General features: G+C 39.0%; 1 protein-coding gene and 1 pseudogene across 1 annotated transcript in view; one reads left to right on the top strand and one right to left on the bottom strand.

Moving 5' to 3' along the window:
* The window catches only part of LOC138095922 (hydrocephalus-inducing protein homolog), a 152,891-nt gene that overhangs the window by 80,384 nt on the left and 44,561 nt on the right, over nt 1-27,946 (bottom strand). Inside the window, exons 7-8 of the mRNA XM_068991891.1 lie at nt 20,954-21,155; nt 13,469-13,652 (exon numbers count right to left, since the gene is read on the bottom strand). Of these exons, the coding sequence (XP_068847992.1) occupies nt 13,469-13,652; nt 20,954-21,155 (386 nt within the window). The remainder of the gene's footprint in view (nt 1-13,468; nt 13,653-20,953; nt 21,156-27,946) is intronic.
* Nucleotides 26,016-26,807, top strand: LOC138097044 (proteasome assembly chaperone 2 pseudogene; annotated as a pseudogene).

Here is a 27,946-nt window from a genome sequence, read left to right as displayed (position 1 = left end):
ACATACATACATGGATACATTGTTTTATCTGGAAAGTAGTTTATAATATGACTCTGCCTATATTTATCATAAAATAGCTGCATTTTAATTCCCAACTTACATTTAGAAAAATAATCCAAACACTTGCCCACTCAAATGTTACACTTTCCAATCATACTCTCTAATCTGGCAAGAGATTAGACACAATTTAAGAGTGAGTTGTATTTAACTTCAAACCATTATATTTGCTATTAAGTGAGAGCTCATGTTCCCAGTACTGTGTTAAGTGCTGATATACCCTATCTAGTTCAGTCTTTACAACGTTGTGAAGTAGTACTATCCCCATTTTAAACATGTGAAAGCCAAGGCAAGGAGAAGTTAAGTACCTCACCTAAGGCTGCATCAACAGTTAAGTGGCAGAGCTGGGATTCTGTAGTACTTTTTTCTTTAATTTCCTGAACCCTGCTGCAATCATAACAAAACGTGAGGCCTCTGCTTTTAAAAACTGCCAGGAGAAATTTTAAAACACTACAACCAACAATCAGGCTTAATTGAAGCCAGTGGGACCTGGTGTTCATCCAGTGGACATAGTAGGACATGCTGCATACTCAAACATTCAGGTACTTTGGAAGGTGACTTGCAGGAGGTTCCTATGAATGATAAAGTCAACATTAGCATGGTGCAGCTCTTGAGAAGTGCACTGGAGGATCTTCACCAAGCTGTCCTGGTTGGGTCAGGCTACAGCCAATTCAGAACAAGGTTACTGAATAATGACTCTAAGAGCAGCTATAATGTGCCATGAATTCCATAAGGTTCTACCAAAATGGAAATATTCTTTTGGTAGAATGGTTTCTGCTATCTTATCATATTTAAGAAAAATTTAAAGAATTTCTCTTGGGAAATAAAAATATCCCCTTAAAGTCAAATTTCTATTAGACAATAAGAGAAAAAATAGAAGCACTGATTAGCAACTATAATCCACAATGACCTTGTTAGAACCTTCCAGATCAATGGAAGGTTCTCTTTATTGTCACCTGGGGCAAATATTAATAGAAGTGTCTCAAAGAGAATAAGAAAAAATAGAAGCTAAAAACTAAAGGTAAACTATTCTAATTATCATTGAAAGAAAAGACTGAATTGGCACATAGCATGCAAAGAGATTTTTCTCTTTCAGTATATCTCCTGGGAGAGGAAACTGTGAATTTAGGCAAGTTTTGATTCTGACCAGAAAAGTTTTTAAGACAAGGTTTTAAGATCTGGCTATCCTGGGGAGATGTCCCTGGAGGTCCAGTGGTTAAGACTTTACCTTCCAACACAGGGGGTGTGGGGTCCATCCCTGGTCAAGGACCTAAGATCCCACATGCCTTGTAGCCAAAAAACCAGAACATAAAACAAACAATATTGTGAGAAATTCAATAAAGACTTTAAAAAATGGTCCACCACATCTAAAAAAAAAAAATCTTAAAAAAAAAAAAAAAGATTTGGCCAGCTCTCAGAGAATGTTTCACAAAAGATCACTCTTGGGTGAGATACTCCAACCCATGTACAGCAAAAACTCCAGTGGGATTTTGTGGAGCTGAGGTAGCTGTGGGTGATGTTCCTACATTCCTCTGGAAAGAGCCAGACCTGCGTCACTTTCAACAAAGAAGGATCTTAATTTATTTAAGAAGCCATGAGGAACCTTGATGGTTCTAAGACTTCCCTAAGACTTTCTACCTCCACTGGTTCTCAAATACAACAGTGAATATACCAGCACAAATGGAAAAGATTTAGCTGAGCACAAAGATCTGAGAGGATGAACAATAATAAAGGGAGGGTGAAGAATGGGAAAACCATGCTGATGGAAGAGCCATGACTTGTCAAGGACAGTTTGTCTCAGCACATCCCTGTCCTCTTTTCTCCTTTCCGGTGTCCATTTCCAAGAAGTCAGCGCCCACATGTTTGCAATGTGACTCACGACTAATGGTACAAGAAGTGGAAGGGGTTTGCAGTAAAAAGCTCGATCCTTCCTCTTTGCTAGCCATCTGGGCTCCCACCCAACCTAGTTCTGCTGAGCTCACATGCTATGCCAATTCGAGAAAAATAAAGTAAACTAAATTTGAGCAGTGCTTTCAAAGTCTGAATTGCTGAATCCCCTGTTTTCTGCAGGCTTAGGTGACGACAAAGCATGGTTTACTGTTTCTTAAATGGTAATAAAGAAATTATCAAGTTTCTCTCCCTTTAAAAGACTTAGTTAAATTAAGCTGAAGCTTCCTAGGAATACTGGATGAAGTCTGCTTTGATGGAAGACACTTGCTAAAAGAAGCAGAAGTGTCATCCCTGATGTCAGTCAGTCAATCAGTTAGAGCCAGTTTGGGCAAATATCTTTAAATTCTCAGACATTTCTTTTTGAGAAAATATCTAGTGTTCAACATTCAGAAAATTGCTGCATTTTAAAAGTGTGACCTGAGCTAGCAGTACCAGAGTTCAGAAGCAAGGCTACCACACCTATGCTGTGATTTCTCAGAGGACTCCTAGACGCCCATGGAAATCCAAAGCTTAATTCTCTCTTTCTGCCCTGTAATATTCTTCTGCCTCTCAATTCTCAGAATTGTGTTTTTTGTCTTTAAATCTCTCTCACTCAGGGTACTCAAGAGACATAAGCAAAGGAAATTAGAGAATAAGACTGTCAAAATTCTGTACAGCTAGAGTCCATCTAGTAAAATAGAATATTACATTTCTGAAAGTAGTCCATTTCACTTGTTTTTCTGGAAGGCACAAAACTTCCATAATAGACTCAATTTTGTGATTCTTTCCCAAAGGGGAAAGAAACCTGTGTGGATGCAGGTGGCTTGAGGAATGATCAGTATTCTACAGAACCTAGTGCCTTCCCTAGGTAAGGAATAAAGGGAAATTTTAGGTTAAGTACATTAGTATTTAGAGATGTTATCAAAAGAACTGGCATGAGGAACTTGATATAAATAGCAGTAATACACAACATGTTTTAATGACTAAAACAACAATTTTTGTTACTATTAGAATATCAGTGATTACTATTAGAATATCAATAAATTACAAACTAAGTTGAAAAAAATCCCTTCCATCCAGTTTTCATGTATTTGCCCAAAACTGCCTACTTCTTGTGTTTTTGCCCATACCCTTCTTCCACCAATGAACATGTCTGGGGTCTCTCAAAAGACAAACTTCCACTTCTACACTCTGTGACCACACCAGATCCAAAGATGCCCAGGCATAACTCCCCAGGATTCTGCCAACAGACCCTACAGCAATGATATTCAATGAGCATGATGAGCAGAAAATGAATTGAGACAGTGGAACCAAACAGCTGTCAAGCGGTGAAAAGGTTATAGTGTAAGAACCTGTAGTTCCAGAGTTCTGGATCATTCTTACAGCACTGAGTCAAACTACTTCTCACAAGATCATATAAACAAAATGTGATTTAAATTCAAACCCTCACCACCTTTTGACAATTCTTGGACAATGATTTATCTCTTAATCTTGAATCTACTTGCTTTAAATTGAAAGAGCCTCTAAAATAGGAACAATGTTCCCATAAAACACTCAATATGCAAGGAACACAATAAGGGCTAAACTAACCTCTATTTTAGCTGATGCATTTAAAGAACCAGACAAAGGTCTGAGAAAATAGGCATATCATTTCTTACTTATTTTCAGACCCTAAAGTACGTTTTTTTTTTCTTTTTGGTTTTTAAACTTATTTTTTAAGTTTACCTCCTTTGAAGAAAATATCCTTGCTTAGTGGACAAAGAGGCTGAAGGACCTAACAGAAAGCAAGGTGGTCTCTAAACCCCTACATCAATCTTTAACTTTATTTTTTGAACAGGCCATCAATTAGAGCCTGACTGTTAGATCAGTAGGTGACACTGCTTGGTTTTAATCATCTCCGCTTCTATTGCGAACGCAGATCATATCAAGAAACTAATTAAAAAGAATCACATCCTAATAAAGAAAACTAATCACTGATGCATAGCTCAACCGTCAGAAATTAAATAGTGGCCATTTGGCACAACTGATCTTATACATGAGCAATATTCAGAAGATCCTTCAGTAGAAAATGGTGATGGACAAGGCATAATAGGGTAGAAAGATATGCAGGATGGCCTGATGAGTTCTCAGTCAGCTGATTCTCCTCTTGGCCTTCCTTCTCTGTGAATTAACAGCCTCTCCCCTCTTTGCAGGGTCTCTAAAGGTGAGCACCTGGGGGCTATCTTAGGCCTGCTGCAAATTTCTTTCCGTGCTGTTCTTATCTTGGAATTTCCATCCGCTCTTCATCCCTTCTGTGAAGACCTCCAAAGGATACTCACAAAGCTTGCCTCCAGACCTGATTCCTATCCCACAAACTAAGTACTGTATTTTCAAAGTTATTTGGACATCTAGTGTCATCTCAAATTCAGCCTGTTCAGAACCAAATTCATCATCATAAATTGATTTCCATTTGTTCATTTGTTCCTTCATCCACCCATTAATTGGTACTGTGCTATGCATGGGGTACAGATAAGGATAAGGCACTTCTTGATTTTAAGGAGCGCAGAGTTTGTCAGACTAGAGAATCATAACCTACTAGCCAAAAAGGATCAACATGCCCTACCCAAACATCCTTATCCGGTATACGAGGCAACTGATGCCACAGGAGATGAAATGGCTTGCTTAAGGTCACATTTGCTATTGGCAAAGCTAGGAGTAAAGCCCAGGACTTCTGGCTTGCCAGTTCCTATTAAAGTCATAATCCTCCCAGTCACTCTAGTTCAGATCTGAGAAGACATGTGATTCTTCACCATGTCTCACCCTCAATGGCCAGTCTACCAAAAAGCACTTTGGTGTCTTTCTTTTGAGCATCTCTCACATCTGCCATTTCCGTTGCTTTCCGACTATCACCTGGCTGTTTCAGGTCAGCATCACCCTCACACAGCACACCTTCCACTTGTCAGCAGATGTTCAGTTTCCTGACCTTCCCTGCATTAGCGAATTTCCCCTGCCTGACCTGCACTACCCATCCCACCTCTGTGCATCCTCCTCCAACTTGATCCACAAGCGGATGCTAAGATAATCTTTCTGAAACACCCTGAACACACCCTGTGCCTGATCCAAAACTGAACTGAGTCTCAGAAACCCTCAGTACCACTTACCAAACTAGGATCCATAGAACACTGACTCCAGTATAGATTTTGTGGGAAAAGGGGTCTCTGGTCATGGGGAAATACTGTTTGCACTTTGCCCTTTGAGAGTCACAGTCTCTTGAACCAGTATTTCCCAAAATTATTTGACTGCAAAATTCCCTTTTTGCAGGGAACATACACTGCCACCTGTCAGATCCAATGTTTACAGAAACACACTGTAGGAGACAGTCAGCCGTAGCATAACAGGTTGCCAGGGCAGCCCAGACATGCCAACTCTCCTCAATCTCAGTTCTTATATTCTTCATGACCACTGGCTCCAGACAAACTGATCGTTTCATTGCTATTTAATATGCTATGAACCTAACACTTTCTCTTTTGTTTTCATAACTTTACCAATTGGAAACATTCTTCTTCCTTTCTTAAATTTTACCCTTCCTCCAACATTCAGGTCAGATCTCATCTCTTCCATAAATCTTTTACCAGCTCCCTCATAGAATTCATTTACCTGTAATCATAAAACCAAAATCTCAACGGTGCAAAATACTCATAGCTCACATCTGAGTCAAGAAGCTAATGTTATAAAATTTTCCCATCAAATAACTTCAAAAGTAATTTACAAGGTAAGATTGCATTACACTCACAAGAACTGTATTTCTATAAAACTATCAGGGTCTCTAAGTAGGAAAAAAGGAAATTTAATATCAATAAATAATTCACTATAACAGATACTGAGTTCTGCTCTTTCTACCAGAAAAACTCTAAGGAAGACATTAGGAAAAATTCATGACTTCATTTTTCAATTTGCAAAAATTATCAAGAATCAGCTAATAAATACTATCATGAGAAGAAAACCTAAATACTGTACAGAAAAGATAAAATCATTACAGATGCTATAAGCATCATTTATATACTAAGCAAATATTGTCCCCTTCCTGGAGATTTTTTTCATACAACATAAACAAAATTAGTCTCATTTATTTAAAAGATATCATATCTGTGTATCCCTATCTTCCTAATAGTAAAAATATGCCTTGTGCCCAATTCAGTTCCTATTTTAGAATTCAAAAATAATCATATTAAATGCCACATATTAACACATTTAACATCTGCAATGAGAAGCTTTTGGTTTTGTGCATGAAGAAAAGAAAATCTGAGGTTAAGCCTAGTGTTTTTACTTCTGAACTTAATATGTACAAGCCTTACCCGTGGGCCTCCCACCTCCTTTTGACCACCAACCTTTGCCATCCCAGAGTCACCCATTCCCAGAAGGCTATGCGAAAAGGACAGCAGTCATCAGCCTGGATTCTCTGTACCAGCTGGGAAAAGTCCTGGACTGCCCACACTCTGGGCCTTGCCAGCCATGTCTAAGATTGCCCTGACTGATTGCTCCTCCCTGCCTCTGTCCCACTCAGCAACTTACATGCTTGGGATTTGTAATGCCTTCTTGAGCTTCTCACATCCTTGGGTATGGCTTACTTTTACAGGTACATGTCCTGTCCTTCCAAGACTATATTTTCACCTTGACTTAACCTCTTTCTGGTCTAACTCATTATATCTGAAGATCCCTTGGCTCAGTTGAACCCTAGATGGTCTTCTGACATGAGAGAAGATTCAGCCTCAATCCACATCTCCAACCTTATTTTCCTACATGAACCCTTTACTTCAAGCCAAACTGAACCAGTAATGGAGCTCTAAACAAACCACGCCTTGAATGAAACCCCAATTTTGTTTTCCAAAAGTTCCATTCTGCAAGATCCAACTCAAGGCTCTGCTCTCAAAAAGCCTACTCTAACTTTGTAGCCTATGATAATCACCTCAGCCTCTGAATTAGTGTCCTGACAATCTTTACCAGTGATTCACATAGCCAATTCTACTAAATATTAGTTCTAAAGGATATCTCCAAGGGGAAGACTCCCTCTTAGCGATTTATAATACTCATTATCATATGAAAGACTTTTAGCCATCTAACAGCAAAATAAACCTTTCAAACAATATGGAACCCAGTGTTTCTCAAACTTACTTAGTCATGGAATACCTTTTCTATGTTATATCTTGTAATCATTATTTCGAGGTACAGATAAAAGGAAGACTGCTGTATCTAAGTCAGTGGCATTTCTCACAAATGACTTTTTATTCTAATGTGTCCTTGTGCCCAACAGGTCTGAATGGTAACAATCCAGCCGCTCTAACTAGTTGTGGGCTTTCTTAACTCCTATTATTGTCTTTATCCTCACATCACTCTATGCTTGCTAAGTTTAAAATAACATATAGTGCCTAGCACATATAGAAGATGCTGGTTATTCATTTTGAGGCAGTAGGGCAGAGTGGTCAGGAGTTCGTTCTGTGATATAAAAGCATAAAACATATTAACAGACATAAAGGGAGGAATTTACAATAATATAATAATAGTAGTGGACTTGAACATCTCACTGACATCAGTGGACCAATCATCCAGACAGAAAATCAATAAAGAAACTCTGACCTTAAATGACATATCAGACTAGCTGTACTTCATAGACATCTACAGGACGTTCCATTCGAAAGCAGCACAATATACATTCTTTTCAAGTACACATGCAACATTCTCCAGAACAGATCACATGCTAAGTCACAAAACAAGTCTAAACCAATTTAAGAGATGGAAATTATATCAAGCATCATGTCCAACTGCAACAGTATGAAAGTAGAAATCAATCACAGGAAGAAAAATGGATAAAATACAAACACATGGAGACTAAACATGCTACTAAAAATCAATGGGTCACTGAAGAAACCAAAAAAGAGAGCATCAAAATACATCAAAATAAGTGACAATTAAAACACAGCTTTCCAAAATCTATGGGATACAGCAAAAGCAGTTCTAAGAGAGATATTTATAGCAATATAATAGAGTACCTCAAGAAACAAGAAAAATTCCAAATAAACAATATAACTTATTACCTAGATGAATTAGAAAAAGAAGACCAAACAAAGCCTCAAATCAGTAGAAGGAAGGAAAAAAGAAATATAAGAGAGAAACTAAATAAAATAGAGAAAAACAACAAAAAAAATCAGTGACACCAAGATAAATAAAATTGATAAGTCTTTAGCCAGGGTCATTAAGAGAAAAAGAGGGAGAATGCAAATAAACAAAACAAGAAATGAAAGAGGAGAAATTACAACTGATATCACAGAAATACAAACAATTGTAAGAGAATACTATTAATGGTCATATGCTAACATATTAGACAACCTAGAAGAAATGGATAAATTCCCAGAAATATACCGTCTTTCAAGATTGAATCAGGAAAAGAATAGATAATCTGAAAGATTGATTACTAGTGTCAAAATTGAATTAGTAATCAAAAAATTTTAAGAGAAAAAAAGTCCCAGACTGCATGGCTTCACAGGGAATTCTATCAAACATATAAAGAAGAGTCTATCAAACATACTTATCCATCTCAAACTAATCCAAAAAATTAAACAGGAGGGAACACTCCCAACCTCATCTTTTGAGTCCATTACCCTGATACAAAAGCCAGAGAAAGATACTGTCAAAAAAACAAAACAAAACCAGGAGACTATTACAGGCCAATATCTATGAAGGACACACATACAAAAACCATCAACAAAATATTAGCAAGCCAAATTTAACAATATATAAAAGGTACCATATATTAAGATCAAGTGGGATTGTTCCAGGGATGAAGGGACGATTCAATATAGACAAATAAATCACTGTGACATGCCACATTAACAAACAAAGGTTAAAACCCCACACGATCGCTTCTCAAATGGTTCAGAAAAGGCATTCAACAAAATTCGATTGCCATTCATGATAAAAACTCTGAACAAAGTTGGTATAGAGGGAACATATCTCCACACATTAAAGCCCATTTACAATAAATACACAGCTAATATAATACTCAGTGGTAAAAAGCTAAAAGCTGTTTCTCTAAAATCAGGAATAAGACAAGGATGCCCATGCTTGACAATTCTATGCAACTCAGTATTAGAAGTTCCAGCCTCAGAAATCAGATAAGAAAAAGAAACAAAAGGAATCTAAATTGAAAGAGAAGAAATGAAACTGTCAGTATTTGCAAATGACATGATATTATATAAAAATAATCCTAAAATCTCTTCCATTAAACTACTCAAACTAATAAATGAATTTGGTAACATTATAGAATATAAGATTAATATATAGAAATCTGTAGCTTTTCTATACACTAATAATGAACAATTTAAAAAGAAATCAAGAAAACAATTCCATTTATAATTGCATTAAAAAGATTAAAATACCTAGGAATAAACTTAATGAAGGAATTGAAAGACCTATCCTTCTTTAGGAAAACTAAAGACAAAGATGAAGAAATAGAAAATGATACAAATAAGTAGAAACGTATCCTGTATTCATGGATTGGAAGAATTAATATTGTCAAAAAGCCCATATTATCCAAAACAATCTACAGACTTAATATAATCCCTGTTAAAATACCCATGACACTTCTCAAAGAACTAGAACAAGTAAACCTAAAACTTATTTGGGACCAAAAAAACCCCAAATAACCAAAACAATCTCAAGAAAAAGGAACAAAGCTCAAAGTCACTCCCTGATTTCAGACCATACTAAAAAGCTAATCAAAAGAGTGTGGTACCAGCACATAGATCAATAAAACTGAATAGAAAGCAGACATATAGATCAATGGAACAGAATAGAGAGCCCAGATATAAACCCACACACATATGGTCAATTAACCTATGACAATCTAATTCTATCAACAGACAAACAGATAAAGAAGATGTGGTGTGGTGTGGTGTGTAAAACAGTTCAGTTCAGTCCCACAGTCATATCTGACTCTTTGCTGCAGCATGCCAGGCTTCCCTATCCATCACCAACAACGGAGTTTACTCAAACTCATGTCCACCGAGTCGGTGATGCCATCCAACCATCTCATCCTCTGCCATCCCCCTCTCCTCTTGCCTTCAATCTTTCCCAGTATCAGGGTCTTTTCCAATGAGTCAGTTCTTTGCATCAGGTGACCAAAGTATTGGAGCTTCAGCTTCAGCATCAATCCTTCCAATGAATATTCAAGACTGATTTCCTTTAGGATGGACTGGCTTGATCTCCTTACAGTCCAAGAGACTCTCAAGAGTCTTCTCCAATACCACAGTTCAAAAGCATCAATTTTTCAGCACTTAGTTTTCTTTATGGTACAGCTCTCACACCCATACATGACTACTGGAAAAACCATAGCTTTGACTAGACAGATTTTTGTCAGCCAAGTAATGTCTCTGCTTTTTAATATGATGTCCAGGTTGGTCACAGCTTTTCTTCCAAGGAGCAAGTGTCTTTTAATTTCATGGCTGCAGTCACCATCTGCAGTGCTTTTGGAGCCCAAGAAAATAAAGTCTGTCACGGTTTTCATTGTTTCCCCATATATTTGCCATGAAGTGATGGGACCGGATGCTATGATCTTAGTTTTCTGAATGTTGAGTTTTAAGCCAACTTTTTCACTCTCCTCTTTCACTTTCAACAAGAGGCTCTTTAGCTCCTCTTTGTTTTCTGCCTTAAGGGTGGTGTCATCTGTGTATCTGAGGTTATTGATATTTCTTGTGGTAATATTAATTCCAGCTTGTGTTTCATCCAGTCTGGCATTTCGCATGATGTACTCTGCATATAAGTTAAATAAGTAGGGTGACAATATACAGCCTTGACGTATTTCTTTCCCAATTTGGAACCAGACTGTTGCTACACACCCAGTTCTAACTGTTGCTTCTTGACCTACATACAGATTTCTCAGGTGACAGGTAAGGTGGTCTGGTATTCCCATCTCTTTAAGAATTTTCCACAGTTTATTGTGATCCACACAGTCAAAGACTTTGGCATAGTCAATGAAGCAGAATTAGATGTTTTTCTGGAACTCTCTTGCTTTTTCTGTGATCCAACAGTTGTTGGCAATTTGATCTCTGGTTCCTCTGCCTTTTCTAAATCCAGCTTGAACATCTGGAAGTTCATGGTTCACATACTGTTGAAGCCTAGCTTGGATAATTTTCAGCATTATTTTGCTAGCGTGTTCAGTTCAGTTCAGTTCAGTCGCTCAGTCATGTCTGACTCTTTGCAACCCCATGAATCGCAGCACACCAGGCCTCCCTGTCCATCACCAACTCCCGGAGTTCACTCAGACTCATGTCCATCGAGTCAGTGATGCCATCCAGCCATCTCCTCCTCCTGACCTTCTCCTCCTGCCCCAATCCCTCCCAGCATCAGAGTCTTTTCCAATGAGTCAACTCTTTGCATGAGGTGGCCAAAGTACTGGAGTGTCAGCTTTAGCATCATTCCTTCCAAAGAAATCCCAGGGCTGATCTCCATCAGAACGGACTGGTTGGATCTCCTTGCAGTCCAAGGGACTCTCAAGAGTCTTCTCCAACACCACAGTTCAAAAGCATCAATTCTTCAGCGCTCAGCCTTCTTCACAGTCCAACTCTCACATCCATACATGACTATTGGAAAAACCATAGCCTTGATCAGATGGACCTTAGTCGGCAAAGTAATGTCTCTGCTTTTGAATATGCTATCTAGGTTGGTCATAACTTTTCTTCCAAGGAGTAAGTGTCTTTTAATTTCATGGCTGCAGTCACCATCTGCAGTGATTTTGGAGCCCCAAATAATAAAGTCTGACACTGTTTCTACTGTTTCCCCATCTATTTCCCATGAAGTGATGGGACCAGATGCTAGCATGTAGATGAGTGCAATTGTGCAGTAGTTTGAACATTCTTTGGCATTGCCTTTCTTTGGAATTGGAATGAAAAGTGACCTTTTCCAGTCCTGTGGCCACTCCTGAGTTTTCCAAATTTGCTGGCATATTGAGTACAGCACTTTCACAGAATCATCTTTTAGGATTTGAAATAGCTCCACTGGAATTCCATCACCTCCACTAGCTTTGCCCGTAGTGATGCTTCCTAAGGCCCATGTGACTTCAGGCTCCAGGATGTCTGGCTCTAGGTGAGTGATCACACCGTCATGGTTATCTGGGTCATGGAGATCTTTTTCATATAGTTCTTCTGTATTCTTGCCACCTCTTCTTAATATCTTCTGCTTCTGTTAGGTCCAGAACATTTCTGTCCTCTACTGTACCCATCTTTGCATGAAGTTCTCCCTTGGTACCTGTAATTTTCTTGAAGAGATCTCTAGTGTTTCCCATTCTACTGTTTTCCTCAGCCATAAAAAAAAAAAGAATGAAATTCTGCCATTTGCAACAAGTGGGTAGACCAAGAAAGTATTATGATTAGTGAAATAAGTCAGATGGGGATGACAAATACTATGTTATCATTTACATGTGGAACCTGAAAAATAAAACAAATATATACAGCAACATAGAAACAGACTCACAGGTATAGAAAACAAGTTAGTGGATACCAGTAGGAAGAGGGAGTGGGGAGGGGCAAGATAGCGGTATGGAATTAAGAGATACAAACTACTGTGTATAAAAAAGATAAGGAACAAGGATATATTGCACAGCACAGGGAATTATAGTCGTTATTTTGTAATAACTTTAAATGGAGCACCATCTATAAAAATATCAATTCACTACATTGCATACCTTAAAAAAAAAAGAGAATTTAGTCTGTGGAATCAGACAGATTCTGTTCTAACTCTAGCTCAGGTCTCAGTAGTTAGACAGTGAGGTCAAGGACTATGTCTGTTTTGTTCATCAATGCCCAGTACACAGTGCCTGGTACAGAACATGCAGTCAATAAGTATTTATTGAATGAATTAAGGACAAAACAGTTTTCCACTCAAATGATTGTGCCCACCAGAGGACATCTGACATCTGGATGGAGCTTTGATTCTTGCAACTAGCATCCAATGGGTAAAAGTCAGAGCTGCTATTAAAATATCCTACAGTATACAGGACAAAGAATTATCCAGCCCCAAATGTCAATAGTGAAGACGTTGAGAAACCCTGCTCTAGAGTGAGGCCAATCAGGGATAAATTTCTAACTACTAACACTAATTGCTTGACCTTGAGTAAGTTATCAGATTTCTCTAACTCTTAATTTCCTCATCTATAGAATGGGAGACAAATTATAACTGATAATAATATATATATAAATGAGATAAAGTAGGTATCATGTATGAAGTGCTTATCAGCAACTGGTGCATAGAGTGTGACCTCTATAAATGTCACCTCTGAGTGTTCTAACCATTAACCTTCATTCACTGGCACATAATGACAATGAGGTCCCTCAGATGGAATCTTTATGCTCTTGAATCACACCGTTATCAGTCTCAGAGTGAGTACTCACATCACATTAAGCCCTCTTCCCCACTACGTTTATTGCAAGGTTTACTGTATTTATGTGCTTACCAGAGGCTCAATAGTGAAAATGGTATTCAAGAAGAGCATGCTGTCTGCCTGAACCAGCTTTCTCTGATTCTCAAAAGTTCGGGAGAGAATGGAAAGATGTTGTCGGAGAGAAAGATCAATAATGCACTCCTCAAGAAACTCATCAGTCTCACTCTTTTCCTTTTTGCTAAGATCATCACAGACCCTAAAAAAAAAAAAAAAAAAAAAAAAGAATAAACATGAGATTTATTCTGGTACTTCCATGAAGTAAAGGGCTCCCCTCCAGCCCATCCTCTTGTGAAGTCTCACCCATGATCTTGGGGTGGTCCTTCCTTGCCTGAGACTCTAATCTATCAGTTGAGAGACCTTATACCTTATCCTCTCGAGAACTTCAGTTTGTTTCCTTCGAGAAGTCCCCCAGGCTTCCTATCCTACTCAATGCTCATTTGCTTACTCCTGATCCCTTACAGATATTTGCACAAATATTTTCCTTTAGGTAATTGTGTTTTCCAGGATGCTTTATCAATATTTAACATCTACCCTGCCTCTGATACTTCAAGGGCAATTTTTTGTTTCTTCTAAACTTGCTTAGCTTGAAATTTTTCCTAGTCGTTATTACCTACAGAACAGAATCTGGAGCCAGCAGACTAGGTTTTGATACTAATTCCACTCTCTATTTACTCACTGTATGACTTCAGGAGTTACTTAAACCCTCTAAGCCTCAGTGCCTTCATCAACAAAATGGAAAGAATAGGAGATCCTCCATCATAAAGATGTGTTGAGAATTAAATATGATCAAGGACATGGGGTAATTCTTGGAACAAAGCAGTTGCTCAAGAAATGCCAGTTTTCTCCGTATATGAATGGCAGGCAGTTGCCAAGCTGTCAAGTTATAAAACACTCAGACTACAAGTGGAGACACGTCCTTTCTCTCTCTCTCTCTCTATAGATCTTCACATCCCTTGTGAAAAAGCAGCCTTCACAACCGTCTACTCATTACTGAAGGTATGCTCACATAACTACTTGCGTCTGTGACTTCATCTGAAGACTGAATTTCAAGTCCTGCCAGGATACATGACCATTTTCCCAGCATTTTTCTGGTATTACCAGTGGTGAGAGACATTATTTAGTAATGTGAATACTGAGTGAGAAGATAGGGTCACTTAAATCCAGTCCCAGCCCCAATTATTTTGTAACTGACCTCATGCAAACCATATGCTCAGCAATGTCAAATAACTCTTTTAAAAATAAATTCAGTGTCCAGGGTCCTTCAGTCACACAGCATAAAGAAGTCGAAGAAGTGGGTTCAGTGTGTTCTGGCCCCAATGAAGAAAGCATTGTGTGCTTCCTTTTTCTTGCTTGATGGGACACAAGGTAACCAAAGCAGCCATCATTCTATACTGCTGGGCAGGTCAAGGCAAATTAAAGGCAAGAAAGGAAGGAAGGAAGAAAGGAAATCATGTATTCCTCCAGGTGTAATTTATTAATACATATCTATGGAAAATTCTGAGAGAGATGGGAACACCAGACCACCTGACCTGCCTCTTGAGAAATCTGTATGCAAGTCTGGAAACAACAGTTAGAACTGGACATGGAACAACAGACTGGTTCCAAATAGGAAAAGGAGTACGTCAAGGCTGTATATTGTCACCCTGCTTATTTAACTTATATGCAGAGTACATCATGAGAAACACTGGACTGGAAGAAACACAACCTGGAATCAATCAATAACCTCAGATATGCAGATGACACCACCCTTATGGCAGAAAGTGAAGAGGAACTAAAAACCCTCTTGATGAAAGTGAAAGTGGAGAGTGAAAAAGTTGGCTTAAAGCTCAACATTCAGAAAATGAAGATCATGGCATCTGGTCCCATCACTTCATGGCAAATAGATGGAGAAACAGTGGAAACAGTGTCAGACTTTATTTTGGGGGGCTCCAAGTCACTGCAGATGGTGATTGCAGCCATGAAATTAAAAGATGCTTACTCCTTGGAAAAAAAGTTATGACCAACCTAGACAGCATATTCAAAAGCAGAGACATTAATTTGCCAACTAAGGTCCATCTAGTCAAGGCTATGGTTTTTCCTGTGGTCATGTATGGATGTGAGAGTTGGACTGTGAAGAAGGCTGAGTGCTGAAGAATTGATGCTTTTGAACTGTGGTGTTGGAGAAGACTCTTGAGAGTCCCTTGGACTGCAAGGAGATCCAACCAGTCCATTCTGAAGGAGATCAGCCCTGGGATTTCTTTGGAAGGAATGATGCTAAAGCTGAAACTCCAGTACTTTGACCACCTCATGCGAAGAGTTGACTCATTGGACAAGACTCTGATGCTGGGAGGGATTGGGGGCAGGTGGAGAAGAGGACGACAGAGGATGAGATGGCTGGATGGCATCACTGACTCGATGGACGTGAGTCTGAGTGAACTCCGGGAGTTGGTGATGGACAGGGAGGCCTGGTGTGCTGCGATTCACAGGGTTGCAAACAGTCGGACACGACTGAGCGACTGAACTGAGCTGATTCCTTAGGAACAAATCTTAAAGAAACAATCATGAACGTAAATAAAGAGCAACAAAGAGGTTCACCAAAGTGCTTGTAATAACAAAAAATGTGAGTAAATTTGATGTACCAGATTGAAGTATTGGTTAAACAAATAATGGGACTCAGACATTACATTTATATATGAGGGTTAATGGGAGTGGGGTGTGGACCAAAGACGATAATGCTTTATGAATTGAGGAGGAGGATGGACTCAACCCTTACACCAGGAAACAAAGGAGGATGCTTTCCTCCCACGCTGCTGGGACTCTTGAGTCAGTGAGAGCTGTATAATGAGAAGTGGGGGTGTGGGGTGAGGACACCAGATGTCATCCTCTCTGCCATCTATGCAGAATTACAGCCGTGACTGGATGTAAGAAGGGAGTGTGGCATACCACTGAGAGCTGGCTTGACTCCAACAAGGACTTCTGTATCCCTCGGTCTATTGTTATGCCATCTTGTCTGGCGGATACTCATTGGCTCCTGCACTCAGAGGAGTTCAGTTTTCAGATGAAGATGCCTCTCATCACAGAACGTAACAATACACTAGCCTTCTCTTCCAGTAAAATCATGGATTTACTCATTTTGCAAATGGTCTGGTAGCCCAAACATCCAACACCTTCAGGCATCAACTACGGTTCAGTCAGTGGCCTATTCTCAGTGGGGAGTACAGTGTGTCTCAAGTACAGTAGTGTTGAACCAGTACTGCCCTCTCATCTTGGGTTCCTCGAGACCTGCACTCTGATCCTTTGCAGCATCCCAAGAGGTGGTAATTGAATGCCGAGATTAAAAACTAAGAACCTCAGCCATCATGGCTGGCAGAAATATTCCCCTCCACACCCGGTATGGAAAGGATGGAGCCATCCAACTTCAAATGAACTGGGTGATACTGGACAGAGAGTATTAATAACTCTGTGATACCTGTCATAAATGAAGTACTAGAGGTCCTCTTCCTGTTTACCAAGTACCACTCAAGTCTTTAGGTTCTTATATGACTAGGAAAGGGAGTGTTGTGCTAGGTCGTTTCAGTTGTGTCTGACTGTGTGACCCCATGGACTGTAGCCCTCCAGGCTCCTCTGTCCATGGGATTCTCCAGGCAAGAATACTGGAGTGGGTTGTCATTTCCTTCTCCCGGGGATCTTCCCGACCCAGGATCGAACTGGAGTCTCTTATGTCTAATCTGTATTGGCAGGCGGGTTCTTTACCACTAGCGCCACCTGGAAGAGCTCCCCAAACACAACTGAGATTAAATTTATTACTACCCCGGTGGTAGGCTGAAAGCCAAAATACAACTGATTTATTTACAGAAATGTGTCATCTCCAACACTGTAATGCTTTGGAACATATCCATGCTAATCACTTTTGGGGCGGGGGGCTCCACTGAGGATTCTGTGTTCTTGTACACAGTGAATCCAGAACGAGAGCAGCTGTTATTGAGAGAATGGCCATGACCTTGATGGAGAAATGGGGAGCAGACATCCTCAAAAGCCCATGCTGTGTCTCTGGAAATAATAAACTGTGATAAGAATGAGAATAGAAGTATCTTGTAGGATATTTTATAATCCCTCAGGCCAAGATAGAGGAAGTAAGGAGGAATGAATTCAGTCTCAATTTTTGAAGGGATTAATTTTCTGTAACTCCTAGAAAAATGTCAGAAAAGAGAGAGAACCAAAAGATCATTTTCAAAGGTTCTATATCTGATTCCTAAGGTTCAAAAAAATGGAAAAAAAAATAAGTTCAGAACTTCTTCCTAAGGGAAATGATATCACCATTGTCAGAGTCTGGAGCCTGAGATTAGCCTGAGGTCCCCACATCTGAATGTGTGTCCTAAGATTGACACCAACATGCTTTGGAAGGCAGGGAGGAAGACTTCCTTTGTAGAATGGAAGTGATGAACTGCCAGAAAGGCAGAGGGCTCAGGTGTGCCTTTGCTCAGGCACAGCATCAAGATGTGGAGAACAAGAAACTATGACGGCTGGACTAGGGCCTTGAGGATGTCCATAATACTAAAGGGGTTAGAATTCTCAAAGTGATCATGCAGCAAGTTTCAGCCCCTTAGAAGAATGCCTTGGGATGAGTTTTAAGCCATGTTATAACTGGAAAGCAGTGAGAAGACTCTTGAATTCACCTAAAATCTACACTGAAGTTTTAAAATCTTAAGTTACTGGGATGCTGCAAAGGGAAACACGAATCTCCTAAAGTATGCCTAAGGCCCGTTTAGACCACCTGTGTTGCAAGTTCAGGACAGAAGTCAAGCTTTCTCTCTACGCCTTAACTACAGAAGTTACTGAAGGAAGAGGAGGAAAAAAAGCTCGCTCACCACTAGGAGTAGCAGAGTCAAACATAAAAAGATTATTCCAGGGATTCTTGCACTGTTCTTCCTGGGGAGCTCAAGAGAGAATTTATGCCAGAAGCTAAAGATCTCACTCCTGTTTCTTAGGGACAAGCAAACCTTGGCCCATAAGCAAGCTATCCAAGAACATTCTGCTTGATCTGCTGCTGATGTGAGCCTAAAAGACAAGCTGAGGGGTTGTTACACGGAGGAGGAGAGGCTCTACACTCACAGCAAGAGCACAGCCACCCATGAGAGGGGCACCTATCCAAAGATATGAACCGGATGTTCAGTAAAGAATAGCCTCTTTCTTTGCTTTTTGAGATGATGGGCACTTTGTTGCTCGTTAGTCTAGGACAAGAATCCATGGCTAATAATATGAAACTTGGTGGCATGCTTGGGAATGTATCAAGGAACAAGAGAGGCATGGGAGAGAAGAGATACCTGGTCAAATAAGAGATAAGGCATTTTACCCTAATTGAAAGGTAGGAAGAAGGGATGGGGCAGAAAATTCAATACATTCTTCACTTAGATCAACCAATCCAGTTTGTAGCAATAAGTTATGTTTCTCTGTGTCACCCACACACAGCAAAGCATTCTTATTTAGCCATCTGAAGCCACTTTTCAAGTTCATTGTTTAAGGGAGGGGTGTGTCTATGGGGTCACGCAGAGTCGGACACGACTGAAGTGATTTAGCATAGCATGATCCAAGATGATAAATTTGGGCTTCCAATTGTGATGGTTAAAATGCTCTATTATATTGTTTCCTTGCTACAAAAACAAAACAAAACAAAACAAAAACAGCCAGGAGGATCTAACAGAAAGAGCAAGAGAGACAATGCAAAAGAAAAGGAATAATGAGACTCAAAGATAATATTACAGATAGGGCCATGAGTGTCTGGGGGGACAAGAAGTGTGGGGGAGGGGAGAAATGTCCATTCACATGTGGTTAAAATTATAATCTCTTAGAATTTCTGACAGCAATTGGTTTGAATTTTTCCTGAGTTTCACTGTTGAATAACTTCCTTACACATCTTTTGGACATAGGCATGGCATCAGTCATGTCCTATACATTTGGTCAAACACAAAGACATAGTTGAAATTAAAGCTGGCTTTCCCTCTGATGATTTTCCCTGCTGGCCCAGAGAGTAAAGAATCTGCCTGCAATGCAGGAGACCCAGGTTTGATCCCTGAGTTGGGAAGATCCCCTGGGGAAGGGAATGGCAACCCACTCCAGTATTCTTGCCTAGAGAATCCCATGGACATAGAAACCTGGTGGGCTACAGTCCATGGGGTCGCAAAGAGTCGGACATGACTGAGCCACCGACTGACACTTTCTCTCTGATAGTGCATACTCTTTTCTCCCCCAAAGATTATGCCCACAACACAAGGAGGGTACTGAACCACTACGTTACTGCTGTTTCTGCATTTGTACCTGCTCTCTTTTTATCTTTGAACATACCTAGACCATTCTGATTGTTGGTACATACATGTCAGCTGAAGAATCAGGACCGATGAAGCAATGGACGAGAGGTCTCCTCTTGCCTTTTTAAACTACTGGTGTTTCTATGCTGTGAGGCAACATGAAGTTTTTAGGCAGGAAAGGCTTTTCTTTTCCCACTTTTTAAAGGTGGCGCAGTGGCAATGCGGTGATTAAAGCTCATTGTCTGGATGACAAAGCCTCTGGTCCGCGGTGTCCTATCACTGTCACTGCTCCTTCTGATTCAATTAGGGACAGCTCGCTGGGGGATTTCTGCCTGGTCTCCACAGACCTAAGACCTTTTATTTTTATCACATACTAACTTGGTGTTAAACAGAGCTTTGAAGCTTCGTGGGGCTAATCTTTAATGAAAATGGAGAGGCAAACAAAAAAGATTGAAATAAATTCCAATGAAAGCGGCAAAAGTGCTAATTCAGGGAGGATGGAGGAAGCTAAAATTGCAAAGGGAGTTTAAAAGAGTCAATGATAGATTCAGTAAAAAAGAGAAATATTAAAAATTTAACAGTGATGAGATTAATTAAAAGTTTGGCTTTCCATTTTATTAATTTTCTCCACTGCCTGAAGTATCATTTTGAAAAGCAGCAGATTAAAATACCAACAAGAAACCTCTATTAAATTATACGGCTAGTGAGGATTGAACAATGCTACTAAAACTGAAGTTATTAAAGCCATTATATCTAAGCCTTCATTTCCCCCATTCTTTGTCTTTTCTGAAAGTTTCTTTTCACTGGGAAAAAAGTAGTCCACGACGATCCCAATCCAAAAGAGATGACTTTTAGAAACCCTATAAAAACTGATTGATCTGGTTAGGGTTATGAAAAGAAATAAAGACATGTAGATTTGTTTTGAGAGAATAGTGAAGAATGATGTATTTGGTCGTTAAAATTCAGGAAACCAGCTACTTATAAATTATTAACATAAGCAGGATAAGATTAACTGAGGACAGACAATGTTGTGTTCCACATAGTTCAGTCTAGGTTCTTTAAATGAAACAAGGGGCATTGTATACTGGACCCAAATGATAATATGTCTGACATTGTTTGAGTTGGTTAGAAACTTACCACAAAAGCCACAGAATTTTCATAACTAAGTTTCATGTTCCTTCAAATTATATGGATAGTGATTTTTCTTACAAACCTGTACTTTTCTTGGTCTTCCTCTACCTGGGTAGCAAATATCTTCCACTGGAAATGGGCAATGATGCTACTGTGGTTGTGAATAGTTACAGTTCGCTGATTGGCCAGAGATATGTAAGTTTTCTCAAGGATCAAGGAATTCTTGTCCAACCTTATGTTCATGTCTACGGCAGCTCCATACAGAGATATAAACACCTTTTCACCTAGAATATTAAGAAAGTATAAATGCACTTTTAGATTTACTCTAGAACTATGCTACTAAGCTATTTTCCCCCCCTGGTGAAGTCAGGGGATACTGCACAAGCATTAGACACTTCATTCTCCCCTCTTCCCCGTCAGTCAGAGACAAGATATGATCAGAAATCTGAAATGTTATGTTTGGTACAATTATAGAGAAATAAACTATCTTTCTTGATTACTGTAAAAAGAATACATAAAATATGAATTGTGGTAAGTGCTACCAATTTTTTACTTCTTTGTAATAGTTTAAAATCCAACAACCTGACCATGAGGGCACCTGAGTTCTAGAATTATAACTATTATCCTCGTCTTTATTCCAAGCATAAAGTGGATTTCTTAAATTAACTGCACCAAGTACATCTGGGAAGAGCTGCTCAGCTTGAGAGGATCTAAGTCCAAACAAAGGGGATCAGAAAGGCAGCATTAATGACTTCATTAACAGAAAACTGACTATTTAAAAGGAACCACATTCCTAACAACAGTCATTATAACAAAACAAAAATGGAATGAAACACAGATGCACATACATACATACTATGGCTGGATACTGATTACATGAAAAGGAAAAAATAGAAAGACAAAAGTACTGGTTAAAACTTAAAATGTTTTAATGCTAAGAACACCTTTATTCAGCATGGTAATTTAAGTTTTGATTTCATTCAGGATGCATCCACTGCATATGAATGTCCTTAGGCTTCCAAGAAGATACAAGTTACAAACTTTTATCTGATCTCTGCAATGTCACAGCAAGTACCTTACTCTGACATCAAGGTAGAAAAAGGAAATCCTTAAATATCATGAATGTCTGTTGATATGTGCTGCTACCATTTTAATTAGAACTCAGAAGGTCTAATCACTTGGACTTTTTTTCAGCAAATATTTCTGCTACATTCACAACTATATGAACTGAACGGGTACTTAGTAAACTGATAGCCCTTTATATAGTGCAAACATTTTTTAGGCCCTATTACTTTGACCACATCAAAATGTTTCCCAAAGTTTAAAGAAAAAGTTAAGTATCTAGGCATTTGCCTCTAAAATGTTACATTTTTATTTAAAAAATATATCAGTTCAGTTCAGTTCATTTCAGTCTCTCAGTCGTGTCCAACTCTTTGTGACCCCATGAATCGCAGCATGCCAGGCCTCCCTGTCCATCACCAACTCCTGGAGTTCACTCAGACTCACGTCCATCAGTGATGCCATCCAGCGATCTCATCCTCTGTGATCCCCTTCTCCTCCTGCCCCCAATTCCTCCCAGCATCATAGTCTTTTCCAATGAGTCAACTCTTTGCATGAGAAATATATACATGAGGTTAAAAATTTAAGTACTAAACAGCACATACCATGAAAAGAACACATCTTCCCCTCCTTTACTCAACCATAGGCCTGCTTTTTAGAGGAAAGAACTACTAATATTTTCATGTACTTCCTTTCCAAATAAAGATATGCATTCTTGTCAACTTTTAAGCTTTTTGATTAGTTAAATTTAACATTCTGCTGAGTGGAAATTTGTTGCTTTAATTTGCATACTCTTAATTATGGATCAAAATAAATTGTGGAAAATTCTGAAAGAGATGGGAATACCAGACCACCTGACCTGCCTCTTGAGAAATCTGTATGCAGGTCAGGAAGCAACAGTTAGAACTGGACATGGAACAACAGACTGGTTCCAAATAGGAAAAGGAGTACGTCAAGGCTATATATTGTCACCCTACTTATTTAACTTATATGCAGAGTACATCATGAGAAATGCTGGGTTGAGTAAAGTAATTAGCCTTCAATTAAAATAAATAAATTAAAAAAAAAAGAAATGCTGGGCTGGAAGAAGCACAAGCTGGAATCAAGATTGCTGGGAGAAATATCAATAACCTCAGATATGCAGGTGACATCACTCTTATGGCAGAAAGTGAAGAAGAACTAAAGAGCCTTTGATGAAAGTGAAAGAGGAGAGCAAAAAAGTTGGCTTAAAGCTCAACATTCAGAAAATTAAGATCATGGCATTAGTCCCATCACTTCATGGCAATTAGATGGGGAAACAGTGGAAACAGTAGCTGACTTTATTTTGGGGGGCTCCAAAATCACTGCAGATGGTGATTGCTGCCATGAAATTAAAAGATGCTTACTCCTTGGAAGGAAAGTTATGACCAACCTAGATAGCATATTAAAAAGCAGAGACATTACTTTGCCAACAAAGGTCTGTCTAGTCAAGGCTATGGTTTTTCCAGTGGTCATGTATGGATGTGAGAGTTGGACTATAAAGAAAGCTGAGTGCAGAAGAATTGATGCTTTTGAATTGTGGTGTTGGAGAAGACTCTTGAGAGTCCCTTGGACTGCAAAGAGATCCAACCAGTCCATCCTAAAGGAGATCAGTCCTGGGTGTTCATTGGAAGGACTGATGTTGAAGCTGAAACTCCAATACTTTGGCCACCTGATACAAAGAACTGACTCATTTGAAAAGACCCTGATGCTGGGAAAGATTGAGGGCAGGAGGAGAAGGGGATGACAGAGGATGAGATGGTTGGATGGCATCACCAATACAATGGACATGGGTTTGGGTGGACTCCGGGAGTTGGTGATGAACAGGGAGGCCTGGTGTGCTGCAGTTCACGGGGTCACAAAGAGTCAGACACGACTGAGCAACTCAATAACTAATTATAGATGATGTTGAACGTCTTTTCATGTATTGATTTTATATACACACAGATATACTTGTGTGTTATATCATTCTTTCATCATTCATCAAAGAAGATATCATTCTGAAGGGGGCAAGAGACAGAAATCCAAGTCCTAAGCCTACTGAAGGGAGAGGTTAACACACACAAAAAGTATTATGGTGGAACTGCCTATGTCTTTTAGAGGACTTTAAACCTTGATTTTGGTTGTTATGAACTGGTTTTGCCCTCAGAAACCTGGATAAAAGAACTCATTTCTCTTTAAAGTACCTGATCTAATGCTTCAAATTGTTCAACATTTTTTTAAAAAAGCCAAACATAACCAGACATGCAAAGAAACAATACTTTGTAAGTTAAAAACAGCATACACAACAAAAATAGAAGCAGACTCACAAAGAATCAAAGAACCAAACTACAAAACTATCCTATAGCCCACTTCTAGAAATTTATCCTACACATAATTCAGAACACGATGAAGAGTATTCCTTACAGTATTGTTCCTTATAACAACAGAGTGGAAAAAAAACAGAGCATTCATCAAGAGAAGGCTAGTTAAAAAAAATCTGTGTTACATCTAAAAGTGGAATATTGTGCAGGTATTAAAAAGTACCTAGTGAAAAGAAAAGAGCTCCAAGATATACAATTAAGTAGAAAAATCAAGGTTTAGAACAATATACATATTGGTTTGGCCAAAAGGTTCATTCATTTTTTTCATAACATATTACACAGAAAAACTCGAATGAACATTTTGGCCAACCCAATAGTATGTTATTTTTGTGTAAGGTGGGAAAATAAGAATATGAATTGAAGTTTGCATCTATTTATATAAAAACACTGGAAGGATATACAAGAAACCATTAAAATGAAAGAAGGGTCAAGTGAATGTGGTAGGATGGAAATAGTACTTTTCAACATATACTTTTCAAATATTGCTTTATTTTTTGGCTATCTGATTACATACATTACACGTTCAAAACTCTGATGTAAAAAAAGGACTACAGGGCATCCAGGAAACATTTAAATGTGCTAGACAGCACTAGTAATAAGAAAAATATAAAAGAAAAAAAGAAGATACCATTTCATAACCATTAGATTAACAAAAATCAAACCATTTGACAAAGCTGTTTGTCAGTATATTAACAAGTAGGTAGAAAAACAAGAATTTTCATATACTGCTGATAGAAATACAGATTGGTACAACCACTTGACCAATAAATTTCATATCCAGTAAAGCTCAAGATGAGTTTGAGTAAACTCTGGGAGTTGGTGATGGACAGGGAGGCCTGGCATGCTGCAGTCCATGGGGTTGCAAAGAGTCAGACATGACTGAGCAAATGAACTGAACTGAACTGAAAGTGCAAGACACATTTGCCCTGTAACTCAGCAATCTCACTTCTAGTTATTTATCCCTAAGGATAATCTCACACAGCTGCATAAGACGTATACAAAGACACTCGTTGCAGCATTGTTTATAATAGCAAAAAAACTAGGAATATTCTAACATTCAATAGGAGTACAGATAAATTATAGTATTTTCACATGCTGAAGCATGCTGCATTAGTTAAAATGAATCAGAGCTATATATCTATGTGTTTAAATCTTTAAAATATAATGTTGAAGGACTTCCCTGGTGGTCCAATGGCTGAGACCCCACACTCCCAATGTAGGGGGCCAGGATTCAATCCCTGGTCAGGGAACTAAAGATCCCTGCAGGCTGCAGCTAAGACTCAGCACAGCCAAATAAATTTAAAAAGTATTTCAACAAACAAAAAAAACCCATAATATTGAATGAAAAAGTCAAGTTGGTAAATGGTATATACAATATAATACCATTTACAAGAAGTTTGAAATTACTCAAGACAATGGTTTATGAATAAGTAATATGCAGGAATGGCATTAATATGCACCCAGTATGGCTCCTCTGAGGACTAAGACATGAGAGTTAGATCAGAAAAGAGTAACAAAGCAACTGCACATCTATAATCAGTTTAGTTATCCATAAAACATCTGAAAGAAAAGCATATGACAAAGTGTTGAGATATGTTAAATATAATGGCCATTGATTACATTATTTCTGTGCTTTTGCACTTACTTGAAATATTTCATTGTTTAAAAATCTAACCAAGCCTTCCTTGTGCCGCCGGCGAAACCATGTTTGTCCCCTCTGGGGACTCGGTCCCCGACCTCGCGGGGTGCACCCTCCTAATGCCAGCAGTATCTGTTGGAAATGTTGGCCAGCTTGCAATAGATCTGATTATTTCCACACTGAATATGCATAAGATAGGTTACTTCTATACTGACTATCTTGTGCCAATGGTTGGAAACAATCCATATGCAACTGCAGAAGCGAATTCAGCGGAGCTCAGTATAAATGCTGAAGTATATGCATTGCCTTCAAAGAAACTAGTGGCTCTTCAGTTAAGATCCATTTTTATTAAGTATAAATCAAAGTCATTCTGTGAAAAACTGCTTTCCTGGGTGAAAAGCAGCGGCTGCGCCAAAGTGGTGGTTCTTTCTAGCAGCCACTCCTATCACCGTAATGACCTCCAGCTGCGCAGTACCCCCTTCAGGTACATTCTTACCCCTTCCATGCAAAAAAGTGTTCAGAATAAAATACAGAGCCTCAACTGGGAAGAAATGGAAAAAACCCCATGCATTCCTGAAACAGACGATTCTGAGTTTTGTGTCCGTGTTCCTGGAGGAGGGATCACAAAGCTGCTCTATGATGAAGGCTGTTCTAAAGAAATCCCAATCGCGATTCTGCTGAAGTTCGTTTCAGGAGACAACATCCCAGATGCTCTGGGTCTCGTTGAATATCTTAATGAATGGCTTCAGATAATCAAACCACATTGTGGGGACCCCACAGCATCTTCCCTGCCCTGGAAAATGCCGAGTTCCTGGAGGTTACTCTTCGGCAGTGGTCCTCCCCCTGCGCTCTTCTGATCTGTTTCAGTTTTATGCCTTACTTCCCAAGATGCTTACTACCAACACAACTGGTAAACAACTGTATAAAAAGAATGTATTAGGAAATCTTTTCTTTCCACAGAAAAATCTCCAGGAAAAATGGATTAACACAAGGTTGTTTTTACCATGTTTTCCATCATCTACAACAAATGTAAATTTTGTGCAATAAATTGTTTTCTAAGTAAAAAAAAAAAAAAAATCTAACCGAGGAAAAAGATTCCAGGGCTTACTTATTTCATCCAAATCTAAGGGTCAGACAGACTAATGTCATGAGTTTAAGTTGCTCACTGCCAAACGTTCCTTCCCAGAAATATAACAAAAGCCACTGTATTCTTTTCAAGAGCCATCTAATATTGATTTTTTTTCACTACTATCTTCCAGAAGTTATCAGATCACAAAGGGAAGGAAGCAATAACTCTTGTCTTGCTTCCATATCTGTTGAAGAACTTGCTATTCACATCTACTTTCATGAAAACAACCATAAATAGGGTCCTTCTCCCCAGCTAGACGATTGATAGGAAAGATGGCAAGGGTGTTAAGCCTGGGAGAACGGTTAAGGTTGCTGTATCTCACCATCGGTATTTTTTGTGCCCTTGAGTGCCTGTTACCACTATAGTTTCTTATCAGTTTCAGGGGTTGAATTCTGCAGTCACTGTAGATGAGGTTAGCCACACTCATTTATTATGTCCTAGTAAAGACGTATTTTGTGGAAGGTCTCATTACTTCTTGCATGTTTCGCTACTATCAATCAAGCAAAATCAAACATGAGCAAAACTAATTTTGCCCCCAAAATGTGAAGCCAGCTATATCCACAATACATTTCATTCTGTGGTTTCAGTTACTTTCAGACAATGGAGGACAGTAAATAAAATATATGAGTGGAGCCATAGATTCTCTAGGGAACCAGCAAGTTGATGGAAAGAGTGTTTCTCATCTCCTGGTCACGGCAAGGTCAAATTCACCTCTCAAGTGAACTGCTGAGTCAAACATCTTCAGAAGTGCTCCTTCTCTGAAGGGTTCAGGAAACAAATTATGCAACTTGATCTGGGCTAACCCAGCACACCAGTGTCAATGGCAATGCCAAAATCAGTATTCTTAATCTGCACAGAAGGCAGTGT

This window comes from Capricornis sumatraensis, chromosome 20 (assembly GCF_032405125.1).
Source record: "Capricornis sumatraensis isolate serow.1 chromosome 20, serow.2, whole genome shotgun sequence".
In the NCBI taxonomy this organism is placed as follows: Eukaryota; Metazoa; Chordata; class Mammalia; order Artiodactyla; family Bovidae; genus Capricornis; species Capricornis sumatraensis.
This window is presented reverse-complemented; position numbering and strand designations above follow the sequence as displayed.